The sequence below is a fragment of the Carassius auratus genome, unplaced genomic scaffold (genome assembly GCF_003368295.1).
Source record: "Carassius auratus strain Wakin unplaced genomic scaffold, ASM336829v1 scaf_tig00015857, whole genome shotgun sequence".
In the NCBI taxonomy this organism is placed as follows: domain Eukaryota; kingdom Metazoa; phylum Chordata; class Actinopteri; order Cypriniformes; family Cyprinidae; genus Carassius; species Carassius auratus.
In genome coordinates, this window is record NW_020524625.1 from 1 (window position 1) to 13,640 (window position 13,640).

Genomic DNA, 13,640 nt, shown 5'->3' on the forward strand with positions numbered 1-13,640 from the left:
TGTATTAATGTACAATAAAGAATAAAAACTAAACATGGATTAAGATGCAAGCTTAAGGTAATTCTGTTTATTGATAAAGAATAAATAATATAAATAAATATACACATATAAAATCTTAATTTCTTAATTTTTGTTATTATCTTATTTATTTAGGGACTACCTCTCTAAAATTAGCACTGCAAAATATCAGGCCCCCTTTAAGCCTCTGGGCCCTATGCACTTTTACCCTGGTCTCTGGTCTCAACCCCTTCTGATTAGAAATCTAACAATCCAATCATACATGCACGTGGGCATCACTATAGCAGAAAGCCAGCTTAGAAGCTGGAAAAGTCAAAGGAAACTGTAGCGTTACTCTATTCAGGCATAGCAAAACTTGCACGCACATACAGTATAGCTGCATGGATGGAGAGTGAACTAACTCCAGGGAATTGCTAAAAGTAACCTAATATAAGTGTGACTATTACTACACACATCATAAACCTGTCCTTTTAGGCAAGTACCTGATATGGCTGTCGATAAAATGTTTATTGAATTAATATTAAGGAAGAAGGATTAGGGTTGAGCAAATAATAAAAAAATAAAACTTTGAGATTAAAGTCATACAATGCAAGATTAAACTTGCTGAATTTTATTTAAAAAATACTGAATTTAAAATAATATATACTCTAAATATACTAATATACTATACTGAAAAGAAACTCATTAAAAACTCTTTCTGTTTCTGTTTCTGTTTCTAGAAAAAAAATATTACATTTGCAAAAACATTCTAAATAAATTGTGAGAATATAGTCATTATGTTTCCAGAATAAAAAAAAGTCAAACCAAAATGCTGAGAAAAACACACTTGTGTCATGCTAAATTTATCTAATTGGAAAATGGTAGTAATCAGCAGTGGCTTAGGTCAGAGAGTAATGCTCATATGATGTGATCAATAAGGGTTCGAGTCCACTTTTGGCTGAACTTGCTCTTCTTACCATTCTTCATTGCATATTACATCGTAAAACTGGAAATGAATTGCCTAACAAGTGTTTAATAATAATGTTTTAAATATGTAGGTTTGGAGGTGGGTAGGCTGTTGTCAAAGTCATGACTTGTAGATGTGTTTTTGTTCCACGTGTTCTATGACTTAGTTTCCTGTCTTTATGTGATTATACACTTTTCTTCTATACCTTTGCCTTTATTGAGTGGGTGCTGGTGTGCTGTGAATTGCCGCTGACAGTGGACATCACGGATGACAACACCAGCCCAACTTCTAAACCACAGCCCAACCAATCTCCACCCCAATGTGTGGAGTTACAGCCAGAACCCACCACAGACGGACAGCCAGCAACTGCTGTGACTGACGAGCCATCGCTGAAAGGAGTGACAGAGCTGTGGATCACGTGACGTATGATCAGGTGCATGAGCCGGCAACGAAGTCTGCTCCTGAAAGTATCACAGTAGAGCCTGAATGTGTGGAGGGAAGCACTGTCGTATCAATGAGGGTGAGCTGAGGCTGGACTTGGAAAAGGACTTGGTAGACTTTTATTCTGTCTTCCGTCATCATCTGCCTGTCCTGTTATGGCCATAAAAAACAATTATTGAACTCCCTGTCTGTCCTGAACTGTCAGCCTGTCTTGAATTACCAGTCTGTCCTGTTATGACAATGGAGGTCCGTCAACCCAGCGACACCACCATGACTTCTAGCTCCCTTATCTCCACCGTGGCCCATCAGTCCACCAGCTCCACTGGGCTCCCTCATCTCTCCTGCTCCACAGCGGCCTTCCGGATCCCCGTCTCCACCTTGGTCACCAGAGCCATCTGCTCCTCCTTGGCTCGACGGCTCTCTGGCTCCACCTCGGGCTCCACCACTACCTGCTCAGCTGCCGCCGGTTGCCCCCCCTGGAGTTGTCAGTCCTTCCTCCAGCATTGCTCCTACCTCCGTCTGCTCCACCATGGCTGCAGCCTGGGTCCCACCTGGCTCCTCTTGCTCCAAGTCCCTCATGTCTCCATCTTGGCTCCTCCATCCATGGTCTCCACTCTGAACTCCGTTCTTCATCCTCCTCTTAGGGATCCATCATCTGCTTCCACCTGTATTGTCAGCCTGCCTTTCTACCATCCCATTGCCATCCCTTGTCACCCCTCTCCTTTGTGCTCCTCCTAAGACCCCCTCCGTACCACCCTTTGTTTTGTGTTTTGCGAGGTTGTGGCATCCGGTAGGGGGGCAATGTTACAGGCATGGATTTGCAGTTGTGTTTTTGTTCCCACGTGTTCTCTGTCCTAGTTTTCCTTCTGTATCTGATTATGTCATTTGGTTCAGGTGTGACTTGTAATTACCATCATTTGCTCCACTACTTATGGCTGATTTATACTTCTGCGTCGGACCTATGCCATAGCTACAGCATAGCCTGAAGTGCACCGCTCCAAACACTGGGCTGTGTGACTTCCCCCAACTGTGCTAAATTATTAAATGATTGAACAATCTGTGGTATAATTGACCTAGAGACTTCCAAATAATTCCAGGGGAGATTTGAACAAATCATTTTCAGGGAGATTATTCAAATAAGTGTTAGAACTGTGAGAAATATAAGAAACGCACTGTCATGAGGCCTACGGTTAATTAGTTTCTTTCATTATCCTGTTTTCAAACGATAAGTTCTTACCTCTAAGCGTGATCTACAGATTACACAAACACATGCAACTCAAGATAAAAAATAAATAAAAATAAAATAAAAAAAGCTAAAAAGTTTTAATACACAGAATACCAGGTGTCTACCTATTGTCGTTTATATTTTATAGTTTTAACAAAACATTATTTCAATCTGTATACATTTTTAATCAAGCATTTTTATAATTGAAATCAAACGTGTTGCCAAGCTCATAAACAAAAAGAAAACAATATATACAGTATATACTTTTTAGTTATACAGAAATTGTCCAGAAATGTTATACTTCACACTTAATATTTTGTTAATTGCTTTTAATTGATTATATTTTGAATAAAACATCTGCAAAGATTTGTAAAAGCCACCTTTGTCATTAAAATAACATTCAATCTCAGTGTATTAAAAGCAGTAGAAAATATGTTAGTTCATCTCTTTGGTCACTAGTTAGTAGCCTATAAGAAACGCAAGAAGTATATGGTCTGAGTGTCACCGACCAACCACAAAATTCCCCGCCTTATTAAGAGGGAAAAAATGTGCCTTAAATATCTTCGACTTTGACATAATTTTTGGAGAGCGTAAAAAGACATACAGTGTATTGTAAGTAAATCATTTTACTGGTATAGAGATCAAATCAGATGCTTTTCCAGTTCACTCGAAAAGTTGATTAGATTATAATGTGATAATTCTTCTTCCTTATTGTGTAAAACAAAGAAGTTAAAATCCTGTTATGATTCTGTGATCCAAATGTTGTAATATTAATGTAATATTGTAAAATGTTGTACACTGTTCTAATTTTTCAAATTTTTCATTTAGCCATCAGATCATCATGTCATCAGGAAACATCAGCTTTGTTAAGGACTTTTTTATCGTTGGTTTTCCTGGGCTTCAGCCAGGATACTATGGTGCAGTGGCTGCTCTGCTGCTTTTTGCCTATGTGTGTATCTTAGTGGGGAATGGAATATTTATAGCACTTTTTACTCTAGAAAAACGCCTTCATAAACCTATGTATTATATCATCTTAAACCTGGTTGTAAGTGACTTATTATTCAGCACCACTACCTTACCAAAGATTATTTCTAGATACTGGTTCCAAGATGGTAGTATTTCATTCACTGGTTGCTTCATTCAGATGTATTTTGTGCACTATTTTGGTTCAGTCAGTTCTGTTATCCTGGCAATAATGGCCTTTGACAGGTACGTAGCCATATGTAATCCCCTAAGATATCCTAATATAGTCACAAAGTTGAACATTTTCTGTCTTTGTCTGGCTGCATGGGTGCTAACAAACACATGCCCTTTAATGATGGCAATAAGGGCTTACCCTCTGCCTTACTGTTCAGGAAACACAATTATACACTGTTACTGTGATCACATTTCTATCACATCACTTGCATGCATTAACAGGGCACTGTACGGAGTTCCAGCCTTTGCATTTGCTATGGTTGTGTTACTCGGTCCCCTGGCCTTCATAATTTTCTCTTACTGTGCCATCATTGTGGCAGTTTTGCATATATCGAGCACTCAAGGAAGGCTGAAGTCATTCTCCACCTGCAGTCCTCAGCTCATCATAATTGCTCTATATTTTCTACCCAGGTGTTTTATTTATTTGTCTAGCATCATTGGTATCAACTTCAGCACTGATTTGCGATTAGTCATTATTATGATGTATAGTCTGTTTCCACCCATGATCAACCCCCTCATTTACTGTTTGAGGACAAAAGACGTGAAGGAAACCTTACTCAAAAAGATAAAAGTTTCAATGAATCCCCTATTTATTCCAACAAAGGTGAATGTATCCACTGTATGTGTGTAAATTCATATAGCAGTCATACATTAGAAGAAACAACAAAAACAAAATAGTATTAGATGTAAACATACTAAATTAGTATAGTAACTGTGAGAAGACATACGATTTAATCAGTTTTAGCCACAAAAGTTTATTTTTGTAATTTTTAAACAATTACAAACTTGCTATATTTCACCTAAACTATATTTCAAAAAACAAAGAAAGAAAAAAACTATTAAATATGATTAAAACAATATTGTATATGAAACATCTGTTCCCAGCGGAAACAACCTTTATAAGACAAGTCAATAGCTGTACTAAACTGATGTGTATTTTGTGTTAAATGTGATGTTAAGAACTACATGGTAATTTTTTGTCACTGTAATTTATGCCATTGTCTTTACAATTTACAAGTCAGATATCAACAAACTGAGACTGTTACTGTGATCATGTCTTCATCACAACACTGGCATGCACTGACAGATCACTATATAGTATTCCAGGCTTAATTCTTACTGCTCCATCTTCATACAGATTTTAGGTACCCAAGGAAGGGTGAAGAATTTCTCCACTTACAGTAAGGGCTTTCTAGGCCAACATAAACACACCTGAAGCAGCTAATCAAGGTCATCAGGATCAGTAGAAACCTTTGTGTGCTAGATGTAAACTGTTCAACCAAGTCACTCTCCAGGAGCCACTTTACACACCATTAGGGTCCCCAAAGATGTAAATATCCATAATACAGAGAAAATTATAACCATACTCGTATTGGTCACAATAGAATGATTCCTTAATGGCAATCAAATTGCAATGAAGTGATCTTATGCAAGTTCAACAAGAATGACACTTTTGAATAGAACTGAAACAAAAAACATGTTTTCCAAAGAAGCACTTTAGGAGATGTACCACGAGTCAAACAGAAAATGCTTCATATTGGGAATCAGTGCATTATATTGTATGTAATATTTACAATAGTGTATTCCCACAAATACAAACAGACACAAACACTTAGCTAAGTGATTTTTGTTTGACACAAATAAAGCAAAGACAGAATCACAACCCTTTTATGTATCGATGGATATTCATTTCAATTCTGGTGCTTAAACTTTAATGTGTTTTTTCTGATTATCCCTTCCTTATTATTTGATTTGATTTCGACAGCCAGCATAAAAAAAATATTGGAAATATTGGAAAATAATAATAAGAGTAAAGTAAGTGTATCCAAACGTTTGACTGATATAAACAGTTTAACTATGTATTTGTAGGCCTTAGTGGTAAATAACGGATGGAAATTTAAAGGAATTGTGTGTACTACTTTGTCTCCGTCACCCTTTTTAAGATATGTTTGGGATGTACAACAGATAAGCAGGTTATCTGTGTTACTTAGATGCCTTTTGACACCCAAGTTTGTGGTGGGCCTTTTTTAAATTCTATTCTGTCTATTCTGAAATTTAAAAAATTAAAATATTACTAAAAAAACAGTGAACTCTTATAGCCACAATAGGAGTGCAGAAATGACACAGTCATTCAATAGATGGTTCTTGATGACTGACAGTGACAGTACAGCAGTTTAATAAAACGATCACACATATTTGTTCTTATATCCAGTCTCTCTCTACAGTTGATTCCTCCAAAATATTATTAATACACATGATACCTTGCTACACCACAAAACAACGCACAATAATTCTTAACTATTCCATATGGATTGTAATAATAGTATCTTGAGATATCTAAGATAATGAATTGTTTTTAATTCATTCACCCATGAAATGTAAGCTATTCAACATCTGGAGAAAAAAAAACACATTTATGTAGTGCATATCTACAGCAGCTAATCTAAATAAGGAATAAGAAGATTACTGTATGTGTATTCTGATTATAACTTTTATTATTGGAGATAAATAAATCATTAATGACTGATATAATTTCTACTACTGTAAAAAAGTTTTCTGTATTTGTTGTGAAACTTTTAGCAAGAGTTGCATCATTTTTTATCGAAAGATTAAGAGTTTATGTGTCAGAATGACTCTGTCAAATTTAAGTTGTTAAGCACTCATAATAGATGACTAGCTATGTGTTGAATCACAGAAGACCATGTACAAACAGCTCTGACAGTAAATATACATCTCTATAGTCATTTTTATTTGTTTTTGGTCAAACACGGTGGACCTATGTAGACGAAGCATGTTAGGCCTGTTCTGGCAGCTGTTAAAAAACATTTATAGAGTAATTATTCATTCTTATTTTATTTTGAAATCACTGTTTATGTTTCTGATCTTCACAATTACAATAATTACTTAATTTCAGTCCGGACTGCAAAGTCAATGTGTAGTTATCGAAATTTCAAATAGAATAATAGGCTACATACCTGAATACTGTATTGTTTTTTCTCCCATTTATGTTATGACAGAGCTTACCTGCATGGCTTTTAGTCAAGTGTGTGTACATTTAGTGAAATATTGATGCATTTACACAATTACTTGGTGAATGAAATGGGTTATCAAAATGGTTTCAAATACAAAAACTGATCACTCACAAACAATTGGCTGCAGCTCCATCAATCAAACTGCGAGCTCATAATTCCCACCATCCGATGATGACATACGAATATCATCACAAATTAAAAATACCTTAAAACAGAATTATGTTTTCGAAGCCTTATAATTCAAATTCAATACACTGTGGCAATCTATAGTATCGTCTTAATGATATAGAGGCCTTTTTTATGTGTGCTTTGTTCACAATATTTTTTCTTTACAAACATCAGATGTTTAGATGTGTCCAAGCCTGTGTTAATTCAGCGTCTTGTTAGAATGATCAATGATGACTTTTCCCATTTCTGAGAAGTTATTGAATTGAAGTAACAATGAGGCAGCATAGTTATGTCATATTAATACAATGCAACATGTTAACTGTATATGGTCAAAGACTATAGTGACTTTGATGTGGTCATGTTACTCCAAGCAATTTTGATTGCTTTGGAGTACCCTAAATTACTGTCGTTTAGCTTATTGGCATTTGAAAAGGCATGCACGATTAATTTGCCTTCAAGCGCCAACAGTGAAAGGGCATTTCTAATTATTGTTGTTTATATGGCCTGTTTGTGTGTATGTGTGTGTTTAACTGATTTTTCATGTTCCTGTTCTAGTATCAAAAGATTGCACTATTTAAAAAAAAAAAAATCTGACCTTACATGTTCGAGTCTCTATATATTTTTAAATGTATAAACTAATTTAACAAGTTTCACTTGTCACTGCACTGAAAAAGCAATATTATTTATTTTATTAGTCCTCATTTATTTTTTTTATATGATTTTTAAATTTGTCATGTTGTTCAATCTCTTAACCTTTAGCAAAACCTTTAACCTTTAGTTTTGAATCTCGCTGGGTCTCTCACGAGAAGTAAATCAAACTTGCTTTGTGTTGCAAGGCTCGTGATTGGCTGTTTGCCAGTGATGTCACACATTCATGTGCACGCACTCCACAAACTCAGGATCAAAGCCTGAGTTGACAAAGAAAGTTGATGAAAAGCATCATGGTACCAACAAAGTCGGATTGGAGAGGTTTGGATTTGTCAACTCAAAACTAATCCTGTAACTCTGAATTTGTTCAGCTACCATCATGGTACAGGCCACAGGTGTCTTGTTTATTTGTTTGGCAACATTGTGGTAAAGTACAGTACAGATTTTGATTCCCCATTGTTATGATGTTTAACATTAAAGCAGTTTAATTTAAAACCGTTTTAATATTTTGCACAGCATCAATAAACAGGTTGCAATTTATGAAGTGCTTTGGGAGGTTCTGACCCATAGATATGTTTACATAGATGCCTTATTAGATACTGTTTCATACTGGAACAGTCAGGAAGTTGATTGTGAGAAGTGTTGTGACATTGGAAATAATAATAACTTAAATGTACTTATTAAAACTTTGACTATAGTCAAAAGTAAAATAAACTGTAACTTAGGCCTGATGTTCAAATTGCAGTTTAACCTGTGGTAGGCCTACTGAAAATGGTACTGAATATTGATATATTTCAATGCATTATATTAAGGTTACAAAATCAAGAGACAATAGTAATGGCAAGGACTCAAGCATATTAGTGTCAAAAAAACCAAACTGTTCATAAGATAATCATGAATAAATGAGACAGCAGAAACTCCAAACAACACGTCAATTTGTGGGAGGTCCCTCTAGTCTTATTTGTCTTCATAAATGGTGACTATGTATACCATTGTTAGATGGACATACAAGGAGAAAAAATTTTTGTTTGTGGATTAATGCAAATAGTGATTGTGAATCTTCTCCATCAAAATTAAAATAATGCAATTTTAATAGATTATGCTTATTGCAGAATAATTTCCATGTAGGTAATGTATGTGAATGTGATTATCAATATAATCTGTGAAGAATTTTATAACAGCAGCAATTGTGCCAGAACTGAAAAGTTTTATGTTGTTTATTTCGCATTGACAGTCAAATGCTTGTGTAATTGTCATTTTAATTGTCATATTTTTTATATTTCAGTGAACTTGCATCAGGTAACTCCAAAGTCATTCTAGAGTCATGACTCCCACAAATGTCACTGTCTTTACTGAATTCTACCTGCTGGGATTTCCAGGACTGCATCCACACTATTATGGAGCAGTGGGAACCCTTTTGTTCTTTGTCTACTTGACACTAGCAGGAGAAAATCTCTTTATCATTTCATTTATTGTTTATGAGAGAAGCCTTCAGAAACCCACCTATTTAATTTTCTGTAATCTTGCAGTGTCTGATCTTGCTTTTGGAACTGTCACGCTGCCTAAAGCCATTGCAAAATACTTTTTCAATAGCAGTGAGATACCATTTTATAGCTGCTTTGTGCAGATGTTTTTTGTTCACTGCTTAGGGTCTATTAACTCTTTCCTAATGCTATTAATGGCCATTGATCGGTTTGTTGCAGTGTGTAACCCACTGAGATACTGTATCCTTATTACAAATAAGACTATTTTATTGGCATGTGCATTGATTTGGATCATCTGTATTCCATGGCTGACAGTCATTGTTTATCATGCCTTCGATGAGCCCTACTGTGATTCTAATGTAAAAACCCAAAATTACTGTGACCAGAATTCGATAATTAAACTGTCCTGTGGAGATGTAAGGCACAAAAAGTTTTTTTCATTTTCAAGTGCCATGTTTGTTCTTTTGGGCCCTTTGTTTTTTATTATATTTTCTTTTATTGTTATCATCACGTCTGTTTTCAAAATCACAGATGTTCAGGCCCGTTACAAAACGTTCTCAACTTGCACTCCTCAACTACTTATCATTTGTCTTTACTATGTGCCCAGATGTGTTGTTTATGTGCATGATGTGACAATAGCAATATCACCTGGCCTCCCAACTCAAGCTAAGAGCCAGCGTATTGCCCTTGTATACTCACCTGTATGCCCAAAGTCAAGCTCTAGTTGCCCTTGTATACTCACCTGTACGTCCAAAGTAAAGACCCAGTCGTCCTTCTGTATACTTACCTGTACGCCCCGAGTGAAATACCAGTGCATCGCCCTTGCATACTCACCTGCATACTTACCTGTGGACCTTTTAGGCGTTTCCAACCGCGGACCCAGAATCTCGTGGCGAACGGCGTCAGGTACGCACCCCACCCAATTCATTAGAATTACTTACCTTCTTTACTCTGCGTGCAGGGACTGGAAGTGCCCCACCGACGGTTCTCCTACAGGAGGAACACAAAGGCACTACTGAGGGAAACCCTGTTGAGTCACGTGAAGGAAAGGACACAAATCACCAACAGGCTTACCTGAGAGTCCCCGTGACAGAGTCAGAAGCGACTCGGACCTATACTCTCTCTGGCCCCGAGAGTGGATTTTAGATTCCCTTTTCCCTTCCCTTCACACCTTTTAAGTAATTTAATTTAAGTTGTTTTAATTATACTCACTCTCTCTCGTGTGTCTGGTCATTGGGGTGTTCTTGGGACCTCCTCGAGGTGGAAACTAGGGAGGGGGGAGACTCACGACATCTGTGGTCCGCTCCGCCCTGTGACATAATGACAAAAGCCACTTTAGATTCCTCAGTGGGAAGTGATGAGTGCCGTAGAGCAAAAAACAAAGAGCATTTTGTCAAAAATGACCGAAATCGATGTGGCTCACCAGCATAGGCAGCAGGAGGAGGCAGACGTTGCTCCGGATCGTAGGCGGGACGGTCCGTGGGAGGAACAGCAGGTGGTGAATGAGGCCGCATTTGGGCAGGCTCGACTCTAAGATGTTGCAACTGCGTGGTTAAATCAGATACTTGCGCCACCAAGGCCTGTATTGCTCGACCAGTAGCCTTGATCTGTTCGTCTTGTCGATCAAATTGAGCATTATTATAGTGAAGGGCTTCTCTCAGTTCATTTACACTCGCTGGATCCATAACGTGTTCAGATCGTTATGTCAGGAAGCATACAATGGAACCAGTAGCAAGTCGTAATAAAGTTTATTGTAAACAGTCAATAGAACAAACAGAATTGCTGGCAGATAACAGGCACCAAGCAGGTCCTAGGAGACAAGCAAGAGCAAGAGATCTGTGCAAAATGAGAGCAGAACCAGAACTGCACAGAACAGAGATCAGAACAGGAACCAGCAATCAAACGATGTAATGCTGAACATGACTGACACAGTCCTACATACAGGACTAACAAACGAGACTCACCTGCGACTGATGTGATTGCTCGTCAGCACAGCTGGCACTGATAGGCAATCAGATCAGTGCAGTACACGCAGAATGAGCAAGCAAACCTGTGAACCGTGACAGAGAGAAGGAAAGTCACAAATCCTCCATAACCAACTTAGTCACACATATTAATACTTTAATATGCATATAGTATACTACTGTAATTGGCATTAAGAAGCTTATGACTTTTAGTATTTTATCTGTATAAACTGTGAGAATTGTTAGAATTGTTAAATTTGGCTTAGTAGTGGTTAAGTTGGCTCGCCAATGTATCTGATTTCTTTAATACATAAAATAAGTAAGCTTGACCCGAGTTCTTCTAGGGAGAAGAATTTGTTGAAGATAGTAGTGTAGCATGTCTTCAACAATGATGTTAGCTTGTCGTCTTCAAAATATCTTAATCCTTGTAAGAGTCATAGCTTCTTCCTAGATTCTCCTGAATATTACAGACTTGACAGTCTTGTTTTTCATCTTATGGTTTCTTCTTGCAACTGGGAACATTTTCATTATTCATTTTCATCATTCCCATGGATCTCGACCCCTTCCCTATCGTCAAAAAGTATTTGTTGTATTAATGTATATAAATATTTTACTGTGTAATTACGTGACTGTTGTAAAGAATTCAGTTCAAAACAGGTGAAAGACACTGTAATCACACAATGGGTTTGGGATTGGGAGATTTTGTGGAATGTAGATTTTGAGCAGTGGGATGACCCTGCGGTGCCACCATATGGTTCAGGATCAGAATGAGCTTTATTGCTAGGTATGTTCACACATATGAGGAATTTGTTTTCATGACAGAAGCTCCGTAGTGCAACAGAATGACAGCGACAGAACAAAAAACAATAAAATAATAAAAAATACTAAAAGTACAAAAAATACAAATAAGTAGGTAAGGAGACAATATACAAATGGACAGTTGTATGGCAGGTATATTGCAATGAGCAGTTATGTATGTACAGGTATATATGTGCAAAAATTAAGTGTACACTAAGTATGTGTGTTAGATAAATAATTGTATGTGTATGTAAATATAAATAGTGTAGGGGTTTCCACAGTTATTATCAAGTGTTCATAAGATGGATTGCCTAAGGGAAGAAACTGGTCCTGTGTCTGGTCGTTCTGGTGCTCAGTGCTCTGTAGTGTTGACCAGATGGCAACAGTTCAAAAAGGAAGTGTGCTGGATGTGAGGGGTCCAGAGTGATTTTGCCAGCCCTTTTGCTCACTCTGGATAAGTACAGTTCTTGAATAGAAGAGAGGGTTGTACCGATGATTCTCTCAGCAGTCCGGACTAACCTTTGTATAGTCTTCTGAGGTCAGATTTAGAAGTTGAGCTGAACCAGACAGTTACTGAAGTGCAGAGGATGGATTCAATGATGGTGGAGTAGAACTTTTTCAGTAGCTCCTGTGGCAGGTTAAACTTCCTCAGCTGGCAAAGGAAGTACAACCTCTGCTGGGCCTTTTTCACAATGGAGTCAATTTGAATGTTCAGATTCAGGTCCTAAGCAATTGTGGTTCCCAAGGTACCTGAATGACTCCACTGCAGTCACAGTGCTGTTCGTGATGGTGAGTGGGGGGAGTGCAGGGGGGTTTCTCCTGAAGTCCACGATCATCTCCACTGTTTTGAGCGTGTTAAGCTACAGGTTGTTGAGAGTCCACCAGACAGCCAGCTCTTTAACCTCCCATCTGTAAGCAGACTTGTCATCATTCTGAATGAGGCAGTTGCGTTTGGTGTCATCTGCAAACTTCAGGAGCTTGGCAGAGGGGTCCTTAGACAAGCAATCATTAGTGTACAGAGAGAAGAGCAGTGGGTAGAGAACGCAGCCCTGGGGAGCTCTGGTGCTGATTGTACGGTTGCTGGATGTGTATTGTTCCCAGCCTCACTAGCTGCTGCCTGTCTGTCAGGAACCTGTTGATCCACTGACAGACGGAGGTGGGCACGGAGAGCTGAGTTAGTTTGGGCAGGAGGAGGTTTGGGATGATCGTGTTAAAGGCCGAGCTGAAGTCCACAAACAGGATCCTCACATAATTCCCCGGTCTGTCTAGGTGTTGCAGAACATAATGCAGTCCATTGTTTACTGCATCATCCACAGACCTGTTTGCTCTGTAGGCAAACTGAAGAGGATCCAGCAAGGGTCCAGTGATGTCCTTCAGGTGGGCCAGCACCAGTTTTTCAAATGACTTCATGGCCACAGACATTAGAGCAACAGGTAGAGGTGATCAGGGAGTGTTGCAGGAGTTGTTAATGGTGTGAGCGGTTGTGTGGAGAGGTGTTCAGGGCGGGTTGCAGGAGTGGATGGTGTGAACGGTTGTTTGGAGAGATGTTCAGGGTGGGTTGCAGGAGTTGTGAAAAATAGTGTGAACGGATGTGTGGGGAGGTGTTCAAGGCAGGTGATAGGTGTTCTTCTTTCAAACCTGCAGTAAAACTCATTCAAATCATCTGTCAGTTGTTGGTTCTCCACAGTGCTGGGGATGGCGTCTTGTAATTGGTGATCT

General features: G+C 38.1%; 1 protein-coding gene across 1 annotated transcript; it reads left to right on the plus strand.

Annotated features, from left to right (window-relative positions):
- Window positions 1–3,471: 3,471 nt before the first annotated feature.
- Window positions 3,472–4,567, plus strand: LOC113074947 (olfactory receptor 2AT4-like). Its single transcript, XM_026247649.1, has one exon. It carries the CDS (start codon window positions 3,472–3,474, stop codon window positions 4,456–4,458), a length of 987 nt encoding a protein of 328 aa, XP_026103434.1. The 3' UTR covers window positions 4,459–4,567.
- The last annotated feature ends 9,073 nt before the right edge of the window (window positions 4,568–13,640 follow it).

Excerpts from the sequence above, each read along its gene's own strand:
- LOC113074947 (XM_026247649.1), top strand. The coding sequence starts at position 3,472 with ATGTCATCAGGAAACATCAGCTTTGTTAAGGACTTTTTTATCGTTGGT.